The sequence below is a fragment of the Myotis myotis genome, unplaced genomic scaffold, assembly GCF_014108235.1.
Source record: "Myotis myotis isolate mMyoMyo1 unplaced genomic scaffold, mMyoMyo1.p scaffold_m19_p_71, whole genome shotgun sequence".
NCBI classification, from domain to species: Eukaryota; Metazoa; Chordata; class Mammalia; order Chiroptera; family Vespertilionidae; genus Myotis; species Myotis myotis.
Window position 1 is genome coordinate 62,904 of NW_023416381.1, and position 25,014 is coordinate 87,917.

General features: G+C 55.6%; 1 protein-coding gene across 1 annotated transcript; it reads right to left on the reverse strand.

Moving 5' to 3' along the window:
* Positions 1-1,145: 1,145 nt before the first annotated feature.
* Positions 1,146-24,735, reverse strand: MAL (mal, T cell differentiation protein). The gene is made up of 4 exons (XM_036318517.1): positions 24,643-24,735; positions 4,475-4,642; positions 3,457-3,582; positions 1,146-1,723 (listed from the first exon to the last, which is right to left on the reverse strand). Exons 1-4 carry the CDS (start codon positions 24,733-24,735, stop codon positions 1,649-1,651), a joined length of 462 nt encoding a protein of 153 aa, XP_036174410.1. The 3' UTR covers positions 1,146-1,648.
* Between the last annotated feature and the right edge of the window lie 279 nt (positions 24,736-25,014).

Here is a 25,014-nt window from a genome sequence, read left to right on the forward strand (position 1 = left end):
CCCAATCAAACCTTTGCTCCGGCCCGGCTCGGTAGGTTGGAGCGCCGACCCGTACACAGAAAGGTTACGGGTTTGACTCCCAGTCAGGGCACATATCTAGGTTGTGGGATTGATCTCCGATTGGGGCATGTACTGGAGGCAACTGATCAATGTTTCTCTTGAATTGATGTTTCTCTGTCTCCATTCCTCTCTCTCAAATCAATAAAAAAAATCCTCAGGTGAGGATTTAAAAAAAACACCCTTTGCTCCTAATTTACTGTGAAGGTTTTACTTACATTTGGTGTTAAGTGGACTCATTAAAAGTGCCCCTTTTCTGCTACCATTATCCTGGGATAGTAAAAGACAACCTGAAGATACCCCTGAGGCCCAGTTCAGCCATGGGGTCCCCAGGATAAAGGGAGGTAAACTGTCTACTAGTTGAACCTCTGCCTGATGCTTCAGCCTTTGCCCTGCGTGGCCGCCGGCAGGTCAGGCAGCCTCTGCCTGTGCAGCCCATGGCCAGGAGCTGACTGTTTGAGGCACCCCCTCTGGTGTCCCAGTCTGAACATCACTAACTTCTCTGGGCGACAGGACAAAGGCGCATTTGATGCTGAGAGCTGGGCTGTCAGGAGTCCTGAGTGCCCTCCTTCCTAACCGCCCTGTCCTTCCAACCCAGACACCTCATACCCGCAGCAGGCGCTCACCATTGTCACATGCACTCTGGAGTCTGGTCCTCTTTCTCTCCTGTGAAGTGGCCCAAGGAAATACTAGAACAGTTTGCTATCCACGCCCCTAACTGGAGCGGAATCGGCGCACACGCCCGAGTGTTTCTGATCAGCTGCCCGGAGAATGAGAAGCAGCTTCTGCACCTCGTTTTCTGTGGCTTAAATGAGCACAGACCCTTGTCTTGTAGGGAAAAGAAGGGGACCCTCAGGCTGGTACTTGGGGAGTGTCCAGGGAGGATGAAGCCATCCTGGCACATGCCCTGGTAGCTGGGGCGGGTGGATGCCCAGTGCCAGGCTCTGAGATCACTGCAGTGGCCGAGCACACAGCTGCCACCTGAACTGCCATCTGTCGCTGCCTCTAGAGTCACTCTGAGCCCAGGAGGCCTCAGACAGAAAGCGGACGTGATGGCATTCCTGATACAAAAACACCCACCAAAGCACTGAACGTAAAGGCACTTTATGGAGTGTCTCGAAGGTTTATCATCTTCCACCGTGGACATTGTGAACATTTGTTGGGCGAGTTTTATTCCTGGTGATGGGTAGAATCTCCGTGAAGACTTAGAAACACGCCTCGAAATGGGTGCTCCGAGAGCCTGGGAAAATTCTGAGAGTTCGTGAGATCCGTCCAGCGTCAGCAGGGGCCTTCATTCCAGGGTCTCTCTGATCACAGCTCCCACTTCCCACCCCGACAGTGCCCTCCACCCCACCCGCCCAAAACAGGAAATGACCCAAGAAAGACAGACCTCATTGGAGGTTAAAGGTGGCTGGCCCCCAACTCCAACATGAGGTCTGTGGGACAGTAAACATAGAAGCAGTGTTGGGCTTTTTTGGTTTGTTTTCTTTTTTCCACCGCGGAGAGCATGCCTGCATTCTACAAAGTTATGCTGGAAGGCGGGCTTGTCAGTTAGCACATCTGGGCGTCAGGCTAAAGTTCTGCCTCCGCTTTATGAAGACTTCCATCGGATTAAAGAAAACACGGCGTGGGCCACGTACAGCAGAGTGGCTACGTATGAAAACACCTGAAACCAAGACGAATGACCATTAGCGGGCAGGCTGGGGACAGGGCAAGGAGCGGGCTGTGCACCAGGTGGGCTGCTCACGCTCGTTCAGGGCGACAGACCCGCCCTGTGTGGCCAGCCACTGCTTCCCACCACTCACGCGGCACTTCCTTGCTGAGCCCAGATGTGGCCCCAGAATGCTTTTGGCACAGAGCTCCAGCTGGCCAGCCCATCCACTGGACTGGGCATGCAAGCTCAGCTATCTACCTTCTCGCCCGATCATGTGGGCGCCACCATTTAGAAATGGGCCTCAGAAAAAGAGGATCAACTACTCTCCATGGAACACTTCCCTTCTCCACACCAGCAGGACCAGAGCCCACCAGCTGCGGCCCCAGCAGCCTCTGCTGAGAAATAGGAACAAGAGGGTCTGTTGGCGCTAGTAAAGGCCCCGATGATGCCTGGACAGCTCAGACCCCAGCAGGATTTTCTTCTACGACTCTTCATGTCACAGGCTTGGGTGAGGGGCCAGGCTCACAGGAAGTGAGGGGCAGGCACCCAGAGGAGGGATTTTGAGCTTTTGCACAAAAGGGGGTGCTTACTGAGAAAGCTGCTGGAAGGCCCAGCCAGCCGCTCTGGCGCTGGGAACGAAGGCCTGGAAATATGGCTATTGGTCGCTTGATGGCGGTCACACCCCTGACTTTCCCCCTGGGCACCCTGTACTCCTATCACCCCACTCTGGTGGCTGGCCTCCCTAAAAGCTGCCTGCCCTCAAGTCAACTATCTGCACCTGGTTTTGTGACCTTGGGCTCAGGGTCAAGAGTTTCCAAGCCAGGCACAGCATTTAGGGAGGCCACGCTTCTGTGACTTTGGAAAATGCCCATTAACAGCGGCGGCACCGTGCTGCTCTGTCCCCTACGCCACACACGGGTGAACCCTTCAGTCTCGTTGGCCAGGGGCGATGAGTAAGCCGAGTTACTTAATAACAAACATAAGAGAACTCATCCGGGGACTCCCAAGTCCCCTGTCTGGAAGGAGCAGTCACACCTGTCTGCACAGCCCCCTAAGACAGTGGTTCTCAACCTTCTGGCCCTTTAAATACAGTTCCTCATGTGGTGACCCAACCATAAAATTATTTTCGTTGCTACTTCATCACTGTAATGTTGCTACTGTTATGAATCGTAATGTAAATATCTGATATGCAGGATGGTCTTAGGTGACCCCTGTGAAAGGGTCGTTTGACCGCCAAAGGGGTCGCGACCCACAGGTTGAGAACCGCTGCCCTAAGAAGATCTCCCCCACCAGCAGGGGGCAGTTCCCCGTCTGGGCAATTCCAGACCCATGAGAACCCTCTGCATAAACTCCTCAGAAGTTCCCATGGGAACAGGAAACAAGCTCCTGGGGCCCTGGTTCTCCCCCGTGACCTTGTGTGATAACAGTGCCTACATCCTAGCGGCTGTGGGGGTCGAATGAGAGTGTCCCCGGGGGAGCTCCCAGGCTGGGCACTCGGCTGTCATGTCTCTCCCACCTGCCCTCCGTGAAGGCCGGGCACACAGCCCTGGGCCAGCCCGGGCCTGGGCAGCGCAACGCTGACTGATGGCGAGGCGAGCCTTGGGCCATCACTGCCCTTCTCCGGGCCTTGCTTCTTCAGAAAGGAGCGGAAGGTGCAGTTCATTCAAAGTTAGTGAATGGAAACAATAGAAAAGGGGCCTGGGGGGGAAGGGGGAGAGCTGCGAAGGCGAGGCTGGCGGACTCACCACGGCGGAGATGTTCTCGTGGTACTGCCTGTAGGTGTAGCCCTCGTACATCTGGATGGTGGCCAGCGCTTCCAGGACCGAGGCGCTGAGGTAAAACAGGGCGGCGGTGCAGTGGTAGGCTGCATCCTGCGGGGTCAGAGGTGGGGCCCGGCGTGGATGTGAGGGACAGTCCACGTCTGTCCTCACCTGGCCTGGCTTCGGTCCCCGTTACCCGCCCATCACCACCCCCGCCGGTGCCCTCCTCACAAACTAACTGGCGCTTCCCAGCAGAGATTTCTCTCACTGGTTTGGGGCCAGAGCAAGGGCTTCGATGAAGAAGGGACGCTGTTTTCCCTTGAGGTGGACCAAGAAGGGGGTGGTGGGCGGTCGGGGCGCAAGAGCAGCTCGGCATTTGTTTAATCGGAGGAAATGGCTCCGGACCTGAGCAGTTCCCAGTCCCAGCTAGGATGTGGCCTTGGTGGCCAGCGCAGGGCGAGAGGCCCGGCCAAATCCGCACCCGCTTCAGGGCAGGTAATGGCAGGTGTCTCAAGTGTTACCCTCTTCATGGGCCTCGAGGCAGAATTTATGCGGATGGAGACCACAGGTCATCTCTCGCCCCCTCCAAGTCCCTCGCTGGCAACCCTGCTGTAGGAGGCGTGACTGGGAGCTGGGCAATAAGCATGGCCTCACATCGGGCAGCCAAGGCCAACGCCAAGGGCAAGGTGGAAGCCAGCCCTCCGGAGGAAGGAGGAGCCACGAGGACCTGGCAGGTGTGGCAGTGAGGGCAGGGGTGGGCTGCTGGGTTTCCATGAAGAGAAAGCAGGGTAGGCCCAGCGAGAGTCAGGCAATGACCATCAGCTTCCACCTGACCTCCCGGCGGCAGGGAGCCCTGGCTGCCTGGACAGCTTGAACTTGAAACGTGGGTGGGGAACGTCTACAGGGCAGCCTCGCCCAGCACGGTAAAAGCCAGCCTCCCGGGAAGAGGGTCCAACACTGCTGTCCCCCCTCCCCACCCCAGACATCGAAGGCTGGGACTCACCAGGGTGACCCAGGAAGCCTCCCCTCCGTGGGCACCGATTATGTACAGGACGAACAGGGTAGTGGTGGCCACGAAGCAGAACACAGACACGAACATCACCCATCCCTGGACCAGTGGCATGGGCACCAGTGACGAGGCGATCAGAATCCATACCAGGCCCCCGAAGACCTGCAGAAGGAGCGCGAGAGGGAGGGGTGAGCGTGGGGCCGGGGAGGGCCAGACCAGAGGTCACGCTGGGCAGGAAACGGAAGGGAGGCAGAGAACACGCGGACACTGTCCTCACGGGGAAGACTCATGCCCTCTAGGCTCGGATCACCCGCCCCCGTCTCTCCAATCCCCTGCCCGATTGCCTTTTCCATTTTTTAAAATACAATTCAGATTTTCAATTTGATAAATGCTTATGTCACATTTATATACCAGGCACTGTCCTGAAAATATTAACTCAGGCCCTGGCCGGTGTGGCTCGGTTGGTAGAAGTGTTGCTCAGTCCACTGAAAGGTTGGAGGTTCGACTTTTGGTCAGGGCACAGAGGTTTCAGGTTTGATCCTCAGCCCTGGTTGGGGAGCATGCGGGAGGCAACCAATCGATGTTTCTCTCTCTCCCCTTCTGTCTAAAAAAAAAAAAAAATCAATGAAAATGTCCTCAGGTGAGGATTAAAAAAAATATATATAAAATCTTAGTTAATCCTCACAACAACCCTATGAGTGAGGTACTGACCCATCTGTCAGAAATTGAGGTACACAGAAGTAGGTAATGTATCATCTAGTTTATCATTAGAAGGGTTGTTCTTTATTCTGCGGTTATATCCTTCCTAGTATTTTGATATTAAAATATCCTTCCCTTTATGAAATGGTAGTGACCAGCAAAATAAACTAGTCATCCTATGTCATTAGCATTTTTTTTTTTTTGAAATTTGACCCCTGAGATCCCCAAGTCCGGGAGGTGCGCTGATGCCTGGAGTCCAGCTGGAGTGGAGAGGGCCCAGGTCAGCCCAGTCTCCCCAGGTGGCCTAGGACAAGCCTGGGAGAAACACTGCCCATTGTTACCCACAAGACCCCCCCGTGATGTCCAGAGTCAGTGAGCCCATGTTTTCAAAGAGGAGCATGAGGACAGACATGAGGCTCAGTGACGCCCCTCAATGCCACCGTTCCATGTTTCGAGGACGTGCTCGCATGAATCCTTTGAGATTTTCTTCCCTCTCCTCGTTCCCCTTCATCCCAGTGAAATCAGCTCAGCCTCACCCACCGCCCCACCCAGTCAAGGCCTGTATTTGGAGCTGGAGATGGGTGGGCATGGCTTTGCAGTCAAGGTTCCCAGGTGCTGGGGTGTGTGGCACTGGTTTCCTAAACGTCTGCTCCCAGCCCTATGTGCCCTGTGGTCTGAACTCACGCGGTCCCTGCTCCCACCTGCTGGGTAAGAGCCCACGGTCCTCATGCGTGCTCTCGGCCACTGAGCTGAGAAACATCAGGAGAGAATCATATTTGATGGAAAAACCAGTGCAGTGAAGAGTCTGGATTTATCAAAATCCTAATGCATCAGATATGGACCTCTCTGCCCAGAAAGCCTTCTTATTGATGCATCTGAGCTGCCTGAGGCCAGTGACAGAGCCAGTAGGCCACACTTTACACCTTATAATAACGAGCAAAATCAATTAACTACAAACCCTTGGGCAGCCATAGAACAAGATGTGTGTGCAGATTCCACCCACGGTGGCCTTTAGGATCAAGCAGATGGCTTGGCCTTTTCCGTATGGGCACTGACAAAGGGACCGAGCGCGCTGATAGGCAGGCAGGATGTGGATTTAGGAGGCAAGAGGGAGTGGCATGGGGCGGGGGTGGGGGTGGGGGGTGAGTCAGTGCCTGGCTGGTTGGCAGAGGCAAGGGTCTAGGACACTCCTCTCCTGAGCATCCCCTGCTGGTCACCTGGTGACGATGCCAGGGGGACCAGACCTGTGTAAGTCAGTTCCCCAGGCACATGCCTTAGGGAGCCTGCACTTCTCTTTGGCAGCACCGAGCCCCAAACAGGTGTATCCCATTAGTTACAAAATGGCACTTTGCGGGACCAGGTGATGGAGAGGATGCAGTCCCTTGCTCACAGCTAACTCCTGGGTGTGGGACACCTGTCTAGCCATGCATCAGTGTCTGAGTTAGTGAACTGGCCTCGGGGTCCTGTTGGATGGGTGTGGCTGAACTAGAGCCACGTGTGAGTCAATGCCAAAAGAAGAGCTTGGGGTGCCCGTGGGGGGTGCACTCGTGATGGGACCTGTGTGGGCCCATGGGGGGGTGCACTCGTGATGGGACCTGTGTGGGCCCATGGGGGGTGCACTCGTGATGGGACCTGTGTGGGGCCCGTGGGGGGGTGCACTCGTGATGGGACCTGTGTGGGCCCATGGGGGGTGCACTCGTGATGGGACCTGTGTGGGGCCCATGGAGGGGGTGCACTCGTGATGGGACCTGTGTGGGGCCCATGGAGGGGGTGCACTCGTGATGGGACCTGTGTGGGCCCGTGGGGGGTGCACTCGTGATGGGACCTGTGTGGGGCCTGTGGGGGGGGTGCACTCGTGATGGGACCTGTGTGGGCCCGTGGGGGGTGCACTCGTGATGGGACCTGTGTGGGGCCTGTGGGGGGGGTGCACTCGTGATGGGACCTGTGTGGGGCCTGTGGGGGGGTGCACTCGTGATGGGACCTGTGTGGGGCCCGTGGAGGGGGTGCACTCGTGATGGGACCTGTGTGGGGCCTGTGGGGGATGCACTCGTGATGGGACCTGTGTGGGGCCCATGGGGGGTGCACTCGTGATGGGACCTGTGTGGGCCTGTGGGGGGTGCACTCGTGATGGGACCTGTGTGGGGCCCGTGGGGGGGTGCACTCGTGATGGGGCCTGTGTGGGGCCTGTGGGGGGGTGCACTCGTGATGGGACCTGTGTGGGGCCCGTGGGGGATGCACTCCTGATGGGACCTGTGTGGGGCCCGTGGGGGGGTGCACTCGTGATGGGGCCTGTGTGGGGCCCGTGGGGGGGTGCACTCGTGATGGGGCCTGTGTGGGGCCCGTGGGGGGGGTGCACTCGTGATGGGACCTGTGTGGGGCCCATGGGGGGGTGCACTCGTGATGGGGCCTGTGTGGGGCCCGTGGGGGGGTGCACTCGTGATGGGGCCTGTGTGGGGCCCGTGGGGGGGTGCACTCGTGATGGGGCCTGTGTGGGGCCCGTGGGGGGGTGCACTCGTGATGGGACCTGTGTGGGGCCCGTGGGGGGGTGCACTCGTGATGGGGCCTGTGGGGGGGTGCACTCGTGATGGGACCTGTGTGGGGCCTGTGGGGGGGTGCACTCGTGATGGGACCTGTGTGGGCCCATGGGGGGGGTGCACTCGTGATGGGACCTGTGTGGGGCCTGTGGGGGGTGCACTCGTGATGGGACCTGTGCGGGGCCTGTGGGGGGTGCACTCGTGATGGGACCTGTGTGGGGCCCATGGGGGGGTGCACTCGTGATGGGACCTGTGCGGGGCCTGTGGGGGGGTGCACTCGTGATGGGACCTGTGCGGGGCCTGTGGGCGGGGTGCACTCGTGATGGGACCTGTGCGGGGCCTGTGGGGGGTGCACTCGTGATGGGACCTGTGTGGGGCCCATGGGGGGGTGCACTCGTGATGGGACCTGTGTGGGGCCCATGGGGGGGTGCACTCGTGATGGGACCTGTGCGGGGCCTGTGGGGGATGCACTCGTGATGGGACCTGTGTGGGGCCCGTGGGGGGGGGGTGCACTCGTGATGGGACCTGTGCGGGGCTCAGTGGCTGGAGGTGTTTTCGTGGTCTGCAGACATAGCATTGGGGGAACGCCGAATGCCACAAGAGGAAAATGGTTCTTTTTCATTCTCTGGTGTTTCTAAGGCAGAGAGAGAGGGGCTCAGGGTGGAGCCAGGCGTCTGGAGCTCCCCTAGAATATTGGCTCCAAGGACGGGTGGGCAGAGGGGAGCTGAATAACAACATTTTTTAAATTTTAACTCAGTGATATAGTTATTTTGGGGAAAATTAATTGTAAAATACATTAACACACAGGTGGCACCTGAAATGGCAAAATCTGAGGAGGTGGCTCGTAGCCCCTGGCCCGCAGACCATTTAACTTTCACCTGGACTCTTCCCCAGGTTGCCGGCTAGAAACCAAGGGCCAGAAAAATCAGGTGAATTCCGAGTGAAGTCGCTGCCCTGAGGGCTCGCCATGGGGTCCTGAATATGCTCTCGCTGGATGTGACCGTATCTGGTGTCCAGCTCCTGGTGCCAGTGGCAGAGGGAAGCTGCAAGGTGAATCGGACACCCTGATCGGCTTCAGGTGGGGTTTTACCTCATAAAGACTGTGCTCCAGCTCTGTAGAAAAACAGGCCTTCTCCCTTCCTTTCTCTCTCTCTCTCTCTCCCTCTCTCTCTCTTTCTCTCTCTCCCCCTCCCCCCCTTTCTTGGAGTCTATGGTAAGAACCCATTCCACCTCTGGGTATAGCCCACCTTGCAAAGGTCCTTCAGAAAATTATGCCGACTTTCTTTTCGTTTCATGGTTTACCTATAATGGTAGGTTTCATAGTGAGATGGTGGGGAGAAATTCTTTTAAATGAGATGTAACTCACATGCCATACAATTCACCCATGTCACGTGTACGATTCGACGGTTTTCCCCACACCACAGAGCTGTGCAAGCATCATCCCCAGTCCACTTAGAACAATTTCATCCCCTCAGAAGAAACCCTGTGCCCTTTAGCTATCGCTCGCCTTCACCCCTCCCATCCCTACTTCACAACTCACCAACTCTGTCCCTATAGATGCCCCTGTTCTCCACTTCCACGTGAGCGCAAGCATGTAACACGTGGACTTTTATGATTGGCTTTTTTCATTTAGCACAATGTCTTTCAAGGTGAGAAATTCTCTCCCAGGGAGACTTTTACAAAATACCTCTATCTCGAAACCCATGGCCCGTTCTGACCCCCACCATTTGAGGGACACTGAATGGATATGTCTCATTTCTTTGGGGGCCTCCAAACTGGAAAGAGCTGGGGACTCACTGGTTCCCGGGGAAGTTCTTCTAAGGCAGATGCCACCAGGCCCACCTGCCCCAGAAACATGTTTTAAGTACACATCACAAGAAGGGACTGTCCTTAGCACAGACGATATGACTAAACCCCCTGGCTTTTGCTCCCAGGAGGCAGGCAGTGGGCCTGCCTTCTTCCCTCACAGCCCTGCCCAGGAGGTGCCCAGAGGAGAAAGGCAAGGCAGCTGCTTCAGGAGGGAGCCACAGGGGGCCACCTGGGAGGGCTGCTGAGGTGGGAGCAGAGCGGCTCTGGGGACAGGGGGCTGAGCTGTGGAGAGACCCTATTCCCAGCTAGACATGTGTGAGTAGGGCCCTGGGCACAGATGCCACTGTTGTGAGAATCCCAGGGTGGGGCTGTGTGAGAAGCTGTGACCGCTCTGCTCCCTGCCATAGGTGAGGTCCCCGTGTCACCTGGTGGAGCAGCATTTGCATGTGAGCCCTGAGAGGCGCCACCACATCTGTGGCAAGTGATCCAGCCTCGTGGCCTCAGCTTCCTAGTCTGTAAATGACAATTTGCCGCTGTCACCCCACATTGCACTGGTGGGAACTGGCTGGAACTACAGATGTGAGCATGAAGCTTCCGGCACCCTGCTCAGCACCACCCAGCACCGGGGGTAAGACATGCGCACCCAGGAGGCCCACAGCCCCGTGCAGATGGACACAGAGGCCACCAGTCTCACGGCAGGATGATGACCAGGCCCGGTGGGCTGGGGCAGGGCCCCAACCAAATCTTGAAGGGAAAGGTGCACTTGGTTGGTTAACTAGGCCAAAGGCTCAAGAAGCAGCTTTTTTGGGGGAGGAAAAAGGACGTGCCAGCCCAGCAGATGCTGAGGCAGCAGTGAGGGTGTCAGAAGGCCGGGAAGCTGCGCATGAAGTGAGGGGCAAGGAGTGACAGGACATGGAGCTCGAGGGAGGGTGAGCTTCGAGATAGAACTGACTGGGAAAAGTGCAGGCCTCCCAGGCCGCACAGGCAGAGCTGGGATTCTGCGTGAATCCTGGGACCAAGGCAAACCAGAACCTGCCCCACTCCGCCCAGCGGGTGTGCAGAGAGCAAACAGAGCAAGGGCTGCACCCACACCCAGCAGATAAGGCACCCTGGGCAGGGAGCAGTCACTCTGTCCCAGCCACAGGACCCCACTGGCCAAATATTTGTCAAGAGCAAGGGGGTAGGTGAGGGTTCAAGCATTTCTCTTCATGAAGAACACTCTCACTGGCCCAGCTTCCAGGAAGCAAACGCTCAGAGGCCATCACCCACCATCGACCATGACAGGGATGGCGCCGGGTGGTCTCAGACAATCATCTCTAAATCCCTGGGCTGAACTCTCTCTCTGGGACCCAGATCCCCAATTAAAATGGCAGGTGGGACCTGGCCTAACACTGTACGCTTCTCAGCTCTACTCCTCATTCAAGTCACTAGAGACACCTTGGAAAAGCACCAATGCCCAGGGTTTGACTCTACTGGACAGAAGCAGTTACAGGACAAGCGACAGACATCCAGGCTCCTGTCGAAGGCCTTGGCAGGTGTTTCCCTAACAGCCCGTGGAGGATGCTCCGGAAACTCCTGTCAGATGGAAGGAGGGCTCCCGTCTCCAACGCCCAGCCGGCCACCCAGTGACACCAGCCATGCCCTGCTCCAGCTCCTGCCCAGGTTCTGGATGCCAAGTGTTCTTTCCTCCCCTATCCTCTTCTTAAGCCTCAATCCCTGTCTTACCTTGAACGTGAGCTCATCCTCAGGTATCCTCCGGACACAGGGACACAGCCTCAGCGTCTACGAATGGGGGCTGAGCTGGTGATCGGGGCCCCTAATTCCCCTAGTGCAGGGGTCTTCAAACTACAGCCGTGGGCCACATGCAAATACAAATATTGTATTTGTTCCCGTTTTGTTTTTTTACTTCAAAATAAGATATGTGCAGTGTGCATAGGAATTTGTTCATAGTTTTTTTTTTAAACTATAGTCCGGCCCTCCAACGGTCTGAGGGACAGTGAACTGGCCCCCTGTTTAAAAAGTTTGAGGACTGGAAACCTTTCTTTAATTCAGGCTGTGTTTGGGTGCTGAGCCTTGCTGAGGTTTTCTGAGAACAAAGACCATGTACAAAACTAAACAAAATTCTGCCCTGGCTGGTTTGGCTCAGTGGATAGAGCGTTGGCCTGTGGACTAAAGGGTCCTAGGTTTGATTCCAGTCAAGGGCACATGCTGGGGTTGCAGACTCCATCCCCAGCAGGGGGTGTGCAGGAGGCAGCCAATCAATGATTCTCTCTCATCATTGATATTTCTATCTCTCTCTCCTTCTCCCTTCCTCGCTGAAATTAATAAAAAATATATTTTAAAAAATTAGACAACATTCCCAAAGACCTAAAAAGCTCACATCTGTGGTTGACCTGATCAAATGCTTTTTGTCAAAAAAAAATGTCCTTAGGAGACAGTCTGGGGAAGCTCTGGTGTAAACTCAGAGAAGGTTTTCTCTTTTCTATCTGGATTAACCCTCAGGAAGCAGGTGAGGGCTATTCAGGGTGTAGACCAAGCATGTCAAACTCGCGGCCCGTGGCCCGCATGCGGCCCACAACGAATATTTTTCAGGCCCAGCCAGTATAACGGTATGTAAGAAATGTTTTAATAAAAATTGTAACTTAATTTTTACTATATCCTGTTATACATAATTATTAATAACGAACGACAATGTTCTCTAATGACTGATTAATATTCATTTCCCATATGCGCCTTATGTGCAGGCGCACCATTTCTCTCCACTAATACTAGCAGGGAATATTTTAGCAGCTCATTTCCATGTCATTAGTCTTGGACTGACTTGTTTGGCGGGTGCAACTGGAAATATTTCGCTTTCGGAGAACAAGAAAAATAGGTTTATTTGTGTTATGCTTATTAATTTGTGCAGTTATTCAGTGTCTGGTAAGTTAATGTTCAAGAAAAAATATTACTTTTTAAAAAATGTTCTATTATTTGATGTTAGCAATTACTCATTTATTTCAGCCCTTTGTATTCAGCATGTCTCTATTGAAATAAACCTACTTTTCTATGAAAATTGAAGCTTTTGATTTTTGCAGCCCACATAAACTTACACCTTGTTTATTTGGCCCATGTTAGCCTTTGAGTTTGACATGCTTGGTGAAGACTTTAGAAGAAGAATCTGAATTCCAGCTCTGCCACTTACTAGCTGGGTAGCCTGTTGCCCCTGGGCAAGTTACTTAATATCTCTGCTCGCTAAAATTCACTGCAGTGAAATGGAGCAGTGTATCGGCTGGTGGCCGGCTGGGCGTTGGAGACGGGAGCCCTCCTTCTGTCTGGCAGGAGTCTCCAGAGCATCCTCCATGGGCTGTTAGGGAAACACCTGCCAAGGCCTTTGACAGGAGCCTGGATGCCTGTCGCTTGTCCTGTAACTGCTTCTGTCCAGTAGAGTCAGACCCTGGGCATTGGTGCTTTTCCAAGTGTCGCGAGTGATTGGAATGAGGAGTAGAGCTGAGAACCACACCGTGTTAGCCCAGGTCCCACCCGCCATCCAGAGAGAGAGTTCAGCCCAGGGACTTAGAGACGATTGTCTGAGACCACCCGGCGCCATCCCTGTCCCTGGGGCTGGAGTGAGTGGGATTATACCTGCAGAACACCTGGCACAGATGAGGACACCACCTGCTGCAGTCACAACTGTAACCAGGTGGAAATCCCAGGAGGTCTAGGACTGTGCAGTATCCACTCCAAACCCTGTAGGGACCCAGAATTTAAAAACACCTTCAAAAGCATCAAAAAGGGGAAAACCTATGATTTCTCAGAAATCAAAAGTGGAGAGAAATGTGTCTGCCTCTGCAAAAAACATACACAAAGGACATCAAAGTATGAGAAGTGCTGCCTTTAAACAATGAGCCTCGGTTGCAAAGGGAGAAAGGAATCTTCGGCACATTCTTGAGATTGGCAAGGCGGTGCCCTTGCCTGCGCAGTGCCGGAGGGGCTCCCTGTCCACAATGGCCCAGTGTCTCCGCCTGGGGACTCGGACAGCTGAGCTCAGGGCAGAGGAATTGCTCAGATTCTCTGGATATTTTCCCGGGGCTCTGCTGCACACTGTCAGGGTCTCCCCAGCGGACACTCTTCCAATAACACTTATGTCAGGATGTGGACCCAAGAGGCTCCCCGCCCTGGGCTTTCCACATGCACACCAGGTGGCGCGGCCCACAGCTCTGAGCACCTGGGGTCGCGACGGTGCATGAGATCAGAAGGCGGTGCCCTGGGGTCTTGAGGGGTAAGGACACTGGCCACAGCCCTCGTGCAGCCAGAGCTCGGTTGTCCTGCCGCTTTGCTCAGGTCCCCAGGAGGAGAGGGAAAGATGGCCACAGCACAGGAGGCATGTCCCCATGGCTGGCATGAGCACCACGCCTGTCGGTGTTTCCCAGGCCAGCAGGGACAGTAGCTCCGACCCGTGTTGCTGGAAACATCTGCACTCACTGAACTATGAGCAGCCCAGGGTAACTCACCCTCGGGAGGGCAGTGGGTGGGTGACTCGGCCAGGACAGCACGTAAGCACCAGGAGGCAGGAGAATGCAAAGAGAGGGCGGTCAGGGGGGAAGACCCAGCATCCCAAACCCTGAGGCTTTCCCCAGGCTCCCCTGGCTCTTCCCTTGGAAGGCGGGTCTGAGAGGGAGGCTGGAGACCCTCCTGTTTTGAAGGGTGGGAATCAGACACAGATGGGCTCTGTCGGCTTCTCTGGTCCTTGCATGAGCCCCACCTCCTCGTGGAGAAACTCAGAGCAGAGGAATTGCTCCAATTCCCTGGATATTGTAGGGACCCAGAATTTAATAACACCTTCAAAAGCACAAAGAGAGGTCCAAGGAGACCCTGCCCTCACTTGCCCACTCCCTTGCCGACTCCCTCACCCACTCGTTCATCCATCTGTTCACTTGTGCATCTAACAGACGCCAGGAGTGACCAGCACTGCGGGCAGGTGCACCCGGGGGACAGAGTCACCCACAGACACACAATACTACACAGAGCCCCCTCTCCTGTCCTGCCCCCTCCCTCCCAGCCTTGCCACCAGCCCCCTGGTACAGCTCTGGGTCCTGGTGAAAGTATTGGGGCCCCAGTGAGGGTGACCAGCTAGACACCTTTGGTGGATTCTGTTTGTGAAGAGGGGGGTAGAGACTTGGGATTTAAAGAGATGGGGGTGAGTGCACATGCACAGTTGATATTAACAGGGCGAGTGTGGCGGGAGGAGGCCCCTGCTCAGGCCTGCTACCCCACTGCCTCCAGGGGCAGGGACGTCTTCTGTCCCACGGGTCCACCAGGTCCCAAATGAAGGAGCACTCCTCTCAGATCCACAGAGCTGGGGGCTCTCCTCAGGCATGTCCTCAGCTGGATGGAAAATTTTACCTGCCACGCCTATAGCCCACTGGCTTTACTCAGCAGGGTAAACAGAAACAGGAGGTTCCGTGGAAAATACGGGTAAGCCACCTGTGAAAGGCAGAATCCACCTCGGACACGCTAAGCCAGGAGGGCGTGGCTTCAGTGCAACAAAAACAAAAGGCAGTAAGGGAGTCACCGAATCCGTCAGCAAAACCAACAAAACAGGTGTGTGCCTGCAAACTGCCCATCCAGCGCCCCAAGCCTCTCTCGAGGGTCCCCAGGGTCCCCTGGGGTTTGGTGGTGATCCTCAGTTTCTTCTTCTGTCTGCCTGGGGTCAAGGACTCACCCTGTGAGGCATAACCACTAGCCGGGTGGGAGCCGAGATGCCAGCCCCATCCCTCTGGTGCACGCTGACGGCCCACGACCTGTGAGGAATATGGGAAAACTCGGGGTCCAGGGAGGAGACAGACCACAGCAGGGTATGCAGTACGGGTGCTGAGTGCTAGGAAGGGGTGCACTCAGGGGCGGCTTCCAGGGGCAGGTGTTGGGAAGCCGGGCCTGGAGGGTGGAGGACTCGGCCTCACCACGTCACCTGCACCAAAGGAGCGCTTCGGGGAGACCAGGGAGCACTTCGGGGCTGGTTCTGAAAAGGATCCTAAGACCCAAAGCTGGTGGTTCCCTCCCTGCCAGGCCCCTCAGTCCAACTGTGCTGGCTTAGCAGCACGCAGTGCAGGGCAGGATGGAGGCTGGGGGAGTGGGGCAGGCTCTCATGCCAGAGCCTGCATTCCCCTGAACCGAGGGCTTCCAGATGGTGAGGCACTGGCACCAACGATGACAAATCGTTTTTGAAAGGACTGATCCTGCGCCACTGGTACTCGGTCCTTTGCCTTCGGGCAGATACAACCATTCTCATCACACTCAGAACTCACAAGCTCTCCCACCGCCCTGGCACCAGGCTGGCAGGAGGGAGGCTCAGGAAGTACCCCGCCCCAGGCAGAGGCAGGGCAGGTCAGCCGAGGCCCGCTTCCCCCTCGCCACCCCATCTGCCTGGCCAGGAGCAGCTCCAGGCTGAGGAGCCCCTGGGAAGGTCCCACAGAGAGTGGTGTCTGCAGTGTGAGGTGACTTATGGTACAAGTCAAGTGTGGCCCCCATAGCGCCCCAAACTTCCAAATCTCACTCACCTCTGCCTCGCTCACCCGCTCTAGAAGGGCATCGTCTGCCTCGCTCACCCCGCTCACCCCGCTCTAGAAGGGCACCCTCTGCCTCGCTCACCCTGCTCTAGAAGGGCACCCTCTGCCTAGCTCACCCTGCTCTAGAAGGGCACCCTCTGCCTCGCTCACCCTGCTCTAGAAGGGCACCCTCTGCCTCGCTCACCCTGCTCTAGAAGGGCACCCTCTGCCTCACTCACCCTGCTCTAGAAGGGCACCCTCTGCCTCACTCACTCCCTGCTCTAGAAGGGCACCCTCTGCCTCACTCACCCCCTGCTCTAGAAGGGCACCCTCTGCCTCACTCACCCTGCTCTAGAAGGGCACCCTCTGCCTCACTCACCCCCTGCTCTAGAAGGGCACCCTCTGCCTCACTCACCCCGCTCTAGAAGGGCACCCTCTGCCTCACTCACCCTGCTCTAGAAGGGCACCCTCTGCCTCGCTCACCCCGCTCTAGAAGGGCACCCTCTGCCTCACTCACCCCGCTCTAGAAGGGCACCCTCTGCCTCGCTCACCCCGCTCTAGAAGGGCATCCAAGGCAAAACAGGGTGCCGGATCGGCCTCTCGGCCCCCATTTGCCCTGATTGGCCAGCTGATCTAGGGCAGGTGTGAGTGTTTAGTGACTTGATAATAACTGACCCTAACAGCTACTGCGCAGTCAGTTCTGTGCGTCACGTTACTGTGAGAGCCTTGTGTGTGACACTCGCTGACTTCTCACAGCGTCCTGGAGGCAGCGGCTATTACATCCCCACTTCACTGCTCGGAAGGCTGGTCTCCGTACCCGTGACAGGTCCCCAAGGTGACCCACAGGCGGCCCACCGAAATCCCCCGTGAGAACAGTGACACGGAGGGAGAGCAGACCAGCCCTTTAGCCTGCGTCCTGCTCCCACCGCCCTGGGTCCAGGCGAGGAGACTGCAGAGGTGGCCCGAGGAGGCTTCCCTCCCCCTCCGCTGCTCAATAGCCTCTGTTCTTTCAGAGGAAAAGAATAGCAAGGTTTGTGTTTAAGGTCAAAAACAAGCAGAAGGTAGAACTCCAGGACATCAGCCCCTTCTGCAGGCACAGGTTGCAGTCCTCATCCCGGGCCCATCACCATGACCCTTGTCAGGAACTGCACCCCACCCCACTAACAGGTGCGGGGGTGCCACTTACCTTCTGTTCTCCATTTGCTCTTTTTCTGGAGTGCCCCCCATCAAGCCCACACCCTTGGCACTCTCAGGGCCTCCAAAGTTGGAGCCAGAGTTTCTGGGGTCCTCCTCACTCCTCCTCCTCTTCCCGACGCCTCCCCTCCCGCCCACCTGCACCCTAACAGGAGCGGCTCTGGGGTGGAATTTCAGGTCAGCTGGCCCTGGCTTCCTCTTCCCCTGCCGTGTGCATCAGCCTGCGATGCTGGCGACAAGGCCTATCTTCTAGTTCCCACGTATTTTTCGCAGGCTCTAGGGCTTTGGAGCATTAAAGTGATTCAACACAGGGGCTGTTTTGCCCCAAGGTGGGCAGGACACGAGCTATGAGTGAAGTAGGGATGATAGAGAGCCCAGACTAAGGGTGGCAGAGAATTCATGCCTGGATACACCCTGGTGTCCAGCAGGAGCTACCAGGAACCAAGTCCTTCCTTCCCCTCAAATGCAGAAGGCCAGGCCCCGATGCAGAGAAAACCAGTGCCTACACTTCCCTGCGGCTCCAGTGCCTCTGGGACCAGGGGTGCCACTCACCCCCTGTCCTCACATCCATCCGCACCAGAAGAGAACACCTGCTGGGGTACCTTATCAGCCTGCCCAGGGGGCCGTTGGTCCAAAACCCTCCTGAGAGGAAGTCCCTGTCCCCCACTGGGACCCTGGGCTGCCTGTGTCCATTTGAGTCAGCTCCCAGCCCCCATCCAGGTCTGGACAAGCTGGCCCCCTCTGGCCTGAGCCAGGCCCCAGATGGCTCAGTCCCCGCCCCCAGCCCTCCCCTCACAGAATGCGTCTGTAGCCCAGAGCAGAGCAAAGCCATTCCTAAGCCAGTGCACCCTGTACTCCCCAACCCTCCTCGGCAGCAGGCACGGTGTAGGTGCAAATTGTCAGCCTTTGTCCCCGGCCTGAACTGCCCCTGCAATGGCATCCGGGACCCTCCCACCCCCCTGAGAGCACCGCAGGCATCTGCAGGCATTACCCCGTCTGCATAAGGCAAGCTGAAGGGCACCCCTTTCCAGTGCAGCTTGGTTGTGATGACATGTGCACGACCATCCCATCCCCAAGCTCAGCCTGGTTTCCAGGGAACAGCTCAGAGTCACTGACTCTGGATCAAAGCAGGCCTCTGGTTCTTGAAAAACTGGAAAAGTCACTTCTCAACTGGAGGACAAATCCCTTAGAGACCTCTGCCTGGAATTCTTCCCTCCCTTCAGAGAGGAGGAAAGGAGAAACCCTGGGCAGTGCCCTTGCCCCTTCTAAGCAGCTAGGAGAGGGGGCCGCAACACTAGATAGGGACAAGGCCAGGAGTCCGTGGACACAGCCGTGCTCAGTCACTGGCCTGCACTGGCCTGCAGGGCTAGTCCCCACACTCCTGTGACCGCAGGAGAGGTCCCTTGCTGGGCAGCAGGAAAATTTCCCTGGGAGCAGCGAAGATGCCTGCTCTGAACCCAGGAGAACCTAGGGCACCTAGCTCCCTGCCCCAGCCTCTCACTGGTTACTGTCCCTTCTATTTGTTCTTTTCCCCCCAAGATGAACTGAATGTATTGAATGAGCAAAGACAGAAAGAAAAGGCTGTGAGAGGGTGCCCAAGTGACAGAATGACTGGTGTGAGAGGTGAAGGGGAGGGGGTGTCACTAGCCAGCATCCCAGTGAGTTTGAGTCGGTCATCGGAGGAGATGCTGCCGTGACTTTATACACACACATCAAAGGCATCACAGGTCATCGTGACAAGAACAGACCATCACACAAAGTTTAACACATTCACATGAACACAGAGAAGAATTAGGTAGAACTTATTTCTCATGGTACTTAACATATATTCAAACAAAGATGGTACTGCACAAAATGTATTACCTACCCCAGTAGACTACACTTCCTGGAAGATCAAAACCGTTTCTCATTCATGCCAACCTCCACCGTGACTTGCAGAGTGCCACCAGCTTTCCCATCTCCTGTCAGCCCTCTTCAGACCTCTGTAAATCTTACTCTCTGTTGATTAAATTCTTGCTCAACTGCTGCTGTGCACGTAAAAATTCGGCATTAATTTCTTCCAACTCTGCTACCCATTGCTGAAGAGAAACTGCAGGCTGAGAAGCTGGCCTACTGTGTGCGCCATGGCCAGGCAGTGGGAGAGCGGGGATGGCGGAGTGGCATCCCGGAATCTCCCTGTGTCCCCACTACTCTGTCCCTGCCTAAAAACGTTAAGGGGTGAGCTGGCCTACAGGTGACCATGGGGCCTGTGCAGCCCTTATCAAATGCGATTCTTTTAAAAAAATGTTTTTATTGATTTCTAGAGTGAGAGGAAGGGAGAGGGAGAGAGAAAAAAATATGGCTGTGAGAGTATAACCTAGATTGGCTGCTTCCTGTACCCACCCCTCCAGGATTGAGCCTGAAACCCAGGCACGTGCCCTGACCAGGAATCCAACCAGCAGTCCTTCGGTACTTGGGCCTACGCTCTAACCATTGAGTACACCAGCCAGGGTTCAGATGCAGATTCTTGGACTTGCCCTGGACCTAGTGTCTCAAAACCTCCAGTGTGTTTTTGACAAGCAGGCCTAGGGGGTTGTGAGCTCTCCAATGGCTCTGAGCTGTCCCTTCATTCTCAGGGTGCGAGAAGGGAGCCAGGCATTGCCCAGGGCTGCCCGGGGTGGGGTGGGGCAGGGCCACCTAGTCATGGTCCATTGTGCTGTAGGCAAAAGTGCACCATGGGCATCCGAGGAAATGCGGAAACCTGGATATGATTCACTGCAGGAAGTGCCACCCTGGAGACCAAGTTACGGGGCAACTGCCTCCTCTCTCTGAGCCTCAGTTTCCTTTCAGGTCCACAAAACTGGGTTTCTGTGACTTTGTAGCCCTCCTCTGCTAGGAGTTCAGATGCTGCTGGCTCATGCAGCCAGAATGTGGACCACCCTTCAGAAAACAGCTGTATCACTGTGCCCCCCAGAACCCCAGTGCCCACTCCTGGCAGGTAGAAATCTAGGGCAGGTCCCTGGACTTGCCTGGTTACAATCAAATAAGAGGTTCCAGTCACTTTGACTCACAGAAACGGTCTCATTTTAGTAACTAGTATGTCCAGTTCACTGTAAACCGATCCCAGATGCCCCCCCGCCCCCCCCCAACTGAATCCCCACCCCAAGTGCTCACCTACAAAGCACTGCCTCTCACCACCTCCAAGGAGGAGAGTGCTGCCAGAGAGGTGAGTGGCACCTTAGCACACTCTCATCAAATAAATGCTCTCTCATGCTTCCTGTGGCTCCACCTCATATAGGCTGGGAGGAGGCTGTGAATTAGTAATTCCATAACCCATTTTCAGGCACTTTCTTTTCACAGTCTGGAAGTGTGTATGTGTGTGTGGTGGGGTGTCTCTCAGGGCACCTTGTGAGAGGCTTCCCCTTAGGCCTCTGGCTAGAGCTGAGACAAAAAGCATCCCATGTGAGCCTACTGTTCTGTGAATGGTGGCTTGAGTGTCATAAGCCCATGACTTATAGAAGGAGAAGAAACTGAGACTGTGGATTTAATAGGAAAAGTCCCCCATGGTGGTAGTGGTGCGGGGGGCAAGGGGGGCGGGTGGGCGGGGAAGAGAAGACAGGACAGAAGCAGAGCCCTGGGGTGAGTTGTTGGGAATGGGGAGACAATTAACATTTCATCTGGGTCTGTAGGGGGTACACTTGTGCTCCACTGCCTGCAACAACAGCATGGCCTCTGTGCCTCTGGGGGTGCTCACTTCCTGTGAGGGCCCTGCAGGGGTCAGAGGTCATAAGCTCTGGGGTAGGGGTGCTGCACCAGGGGAAGGCTGCCAGGTCCCACCCTGAGTCACCTCCTTTCCTAGCTCCCCTGGGCAGTTTTCCTACCTTGGGAGGGGAGTGAGCTCCACCCTGGTTACCCCTGGAGGCCAAAGTTTGGCATCTGCACCTCCCAGGCTACTGGGAGGTCAAGCATGGGAACATGAAGAGTGAATAATCAACAACTCGCTGGACTACAGATTTAAAGAAATAAGCATTTCACACCCATCGTATGAGCAAAAAACTAACGTCTGACGCTACCAAGTGTGGCAAGGATGAGAAACAATAGTGACTTTCATGAGCTGTTAGTGAGAATCAGGAAGGTCCAGGTTTAGCCTGAAGCTTATAGGATTTGGGGACCTTCTTTGTAAAAGAATACAAAATGGGGCAGGGTTTTGGAAGGGGCTGAGCAAGTGGGGTCCTGAGCTTCATTAAGCTTCTGCAGCCTCCCAGTAAGTCTGCTTCTGGGGTGTGTACATCACAACACGCCTGTTGTGCACATGTATAACCCTCAGCGCTGCATGGAAAGCGCCACAGAAAGATACGTACATTGTGTGGGGCTGTTTTCATCCTGTGAAAACAGGTAAAGCAGGGCATGTACAGCTCAGCACATGTAGCCTGAGGTGGTCCTGAGGATGCAGGAGCAGGGTAATTCAGATTTGATCAAGTGGGTGCCTATGAAAGTTTTATATCTATACTTTCCTGTAATATTTGAAATTAAAAAAATAAAGTGATATTCAAGCAACATAAAATTCACCACTTAAAACTGACCAATTCAATGACATTTAATATATTCGCTATGTCGTGCAGCCACCATCTCTATTGAATTCCCAAACATGTCCATCACCCCAAGAGGAGCCCGTACCCGGTAAGCAGTTGCTGCAACCCCCTTTCCCTCTCCTCTCAGCCCCTGGCAACCACCAGTTTGTGTTGTATTTCTATGGATTTACCTTTCTGGATATTTTATATAAACAGAACCAACAATAGGTGACCTCTACTCAGCACAGTGTTTCCAGCAGTGTTTCAACTTTGCAGTATGTATTAGTGCTGGATTCCTTTCTATGGCTGAGAAAAATCTCCCTTTGTACGGCTAGTCACAATCTGTTCATTGATGGGCCTCGTCTGTTTCTAGCTGTTGGTTATTGCGGGTGGTGCTGTGATGAACACGCCTGCCCGTGGATCTAGTCAGACCCCTGCTTTCCATTCTTTTGGTTATAAACCTGGGCATGGAATTGTTGGGTCATATGGTTGTTTGTTTTTTTTTTGAGGACCCACCAGTTTCTCATAGCAGATGAACCATTTTCCATTCCCACCATTAATGCACGAGAATTCCATTTTCTTCACAATCCGGCCAGCACTTTTCACTTTCCGTTTTTTAAATTGTCATCCTAGTTTTGTGTGCAGTGTCACTTCACTGTGGTTTTGATGTTGCTTCCCTGGATGACAACATTATGTGCTTATTGGCCATGTGCCCTGTGCATATCTCCTTTGGAGAAATGTCTGCTCAAGTCCTTTGCCCGTTTTTTTTAATTGGGCTGCTTATCTTTTTGTTGTTGAGTTGTAAGAGTCGTAATTTAGAAACACCTCCCAGCATGGCAGCACCGCCTAGGCCCTTTAATCCTACTTTCCCTACACATGGAGACACAGGCAGCTTTGCATTTACAATCCTGCAGAGGCGAACTCAAACTCGCGGGGCTGTGTCTGCCTTCTTTCTGCTCTCCCACCCCCTCTGAGCCCACTCCCAACCTAGAGAGGAAGAGAGAGCAGACAACCTGGCATCCAGGGCCTCTCAGGAAAAGAGTGGAGGGAACAGGGCTGAGGTAGAAGAGAAAAAAACAACCGATAAGACAGGTGAGAACGAAGTGTTCTGGCAGGAAGAATTATTTCTTCTAGAAGCCCCCACCATCGCAGGTCACCACCCGGAGGAGTAAGTTTCCACTAATCCCCGGCTCTGGTGATATTTCCCACACCCCTGTTCTCTCCCTTCACTTGATGGGGTGGTGGTGGGGATCCTCCTGACCCTCCTTTGAAGGTGGCTCTGCGGGCTGTTCCTACCTCAGGGAAAGTGGTGAAGACTGTGAGGGCACTGGCAGGGGTGTTCCTTCCCCTGAGCTGCTGCACCAAGAGCAAGCAGAGGGCACGGGGAAGCCAGACCCTAACCTACCACCGCCTGCTGCCACCTGAGCCAGCCCTTGTGAAGGCAAGAGGGGGGCCCTCCAGAATCCTCCTCATGGAGCCCAATAACACTCACTCATGGTTCTTGCTATAATGCTCCCCAGACAGCTACACAGAGTGAGCCACCCATTGGGGCAATTGAAGAAACACTGGGGAGAGCTTTCCTTGTTTAAAAATGCCTCTGCCCCATCACACCTGCCATCAGCCATCTTCTCTTTCTGTCAGAAAACCCTGCCTTCCTAAGAACAGTCCAGTAGCCTCTACAGGAAGTGCCATTCCTTAGGAGCACTGCAGGCGCGTTTTCATCAGTCACCCAGCCCCAGGCAAGTGCAGGGGAATGAGCCCTTTGGGGAATGAATGTACCAGTGGCACAGCCCCTCCCCACTCTGCCGGGCACAGCGAGGGTCCCTATCTATATCTGGCAGGGGTTGGTCCAGGGCTTCTTCTGGGTGTCATTGCCTTGATTCTGGCTAGCCCAGGATTTGAAGTCCCTCTGGATATGCCCAGGGTTGGGATCAATTCAACTCTCATGAGCTCAGTGATCCAGTGCCACGAGGCAACCTGGGGCTCCTTAGTCCCCCTCCAGCCCCCCAAACTCTCCATGGATGGCAGAGCCTGCTTCCTTTGGGAATCACCCTTCTGCCTCCATCAGGCAGTAAGAAACTGGGGTCCCATTTTTAAACAGTCAGGTTTGGCCATTTTCTTTTCCTACCAGCTCTCCAGGCAGCCACCTCTGTGGTGGGGGTACAGGAAAGGAGTCTCCATGACCTTCACGTCCAAATCCACAAAATAAACACAGCTCGCCCCCTTCCAGGTAAGAGCCGGTGGCACCTGGGGAGCACCTTCCCTTCCCGCAGCCACCCACCGCAGCTGCGCGCTCCAGGGCAAGGAGAGACCAAGCGCAGGTGCAGAGGCCTTGGCAGCTCAAGGTCAGCCCAGCCGCTGGATCGCTCTGCCTGCACACCCCCCAGCCAACACACGCGCGGCAGAATCACCAGTGGAGCAAACCACAGCCTGTTTTGCTCCTTCTACGACACCAGCCTCATCTCCAAACCTGGGCTGGTGAGCTCAGGCTTCTTTTGCAGACTTTAACAAACAAATCCTAACCCTGGGAAAAGCTGGGCACCTGTAAGTGGTCATCGCTTTCCAATAGGGCTTCTTCTGCGTGGCCCTTGCGAAGCGGGCGCAGCTTTGGAACCGGCGCGCAACGAAGGGACCTGGCCCGCTTCCAACCTCTGATCCAGGTTGACCACCTGGTTTTCCCTCTTAAGTCTGTGTTTCCTATTGTCGTTGGTCTAGAAGGGGCCAAAGGACTGAAAGGGTAGAGGGGTCCGGGGACGGGAGACTCTCCGCACCCTGGCCCCATACCCTTGTGCGGCCGGGACTGCGCCGCTTGCGAATCACTCCCCAGCGCGGGTGCGCGAGCCACTTACAAACTCGAGGATGAAGAGCAGGTCGGGGAAGGTGGTGAAGACCGCGAGGCCGCTGGGCAGGGAGCTGCCCCCCGACGCCGCTGCGGGGGCCATGCCGGCGGGCTGCGTCGGCTTCGAGATGGGACGCGCGGCTCTGCTCCGAGATGACCACTGGGTGGCTCGGTGGAGGCCAATGACCCGGGCCCTCGCGCCCGCGGATTAAGAACAGGGGCGCTGGGCCGAGGAGGGAGGAGCCCAGGCCGCTGCCCGCCCCGGCTGCCCCGCCCGCCTTCCCGCAGGGCGCGCCCCAGGGGACCGGCGCGGGAACGGGGAGGGGAGCTGCTGGCGTCGCCCTGACCCACTCAGAGGGCGCGCCAGGGGCGCGGGGAGCAA

Coding starts and splice junctions, on each gene's coding strand:
- MAL (XM_036318517.1), bottom strand. CDS start 24,735: ATGGCCCCCGCAGCGGCGTCGGGGGGCAGCTCCCTGCCCAGCGGCCTC. Junction 4,643..24,642: donor TGCTCTTCATCCTCGAGTTT/GTAAGTGGCTCG, acceptor CTCCTTCTGCAG/GTCTTCGGGGGCCTGGTATG. Junction 1,724..3,456: donor ACGAGAACATCTCCGCCGTG/GTGAGTCCGCCA, acceptor TCTTGGTTTCAG/GTGTTTTCATACGTAGCCAC.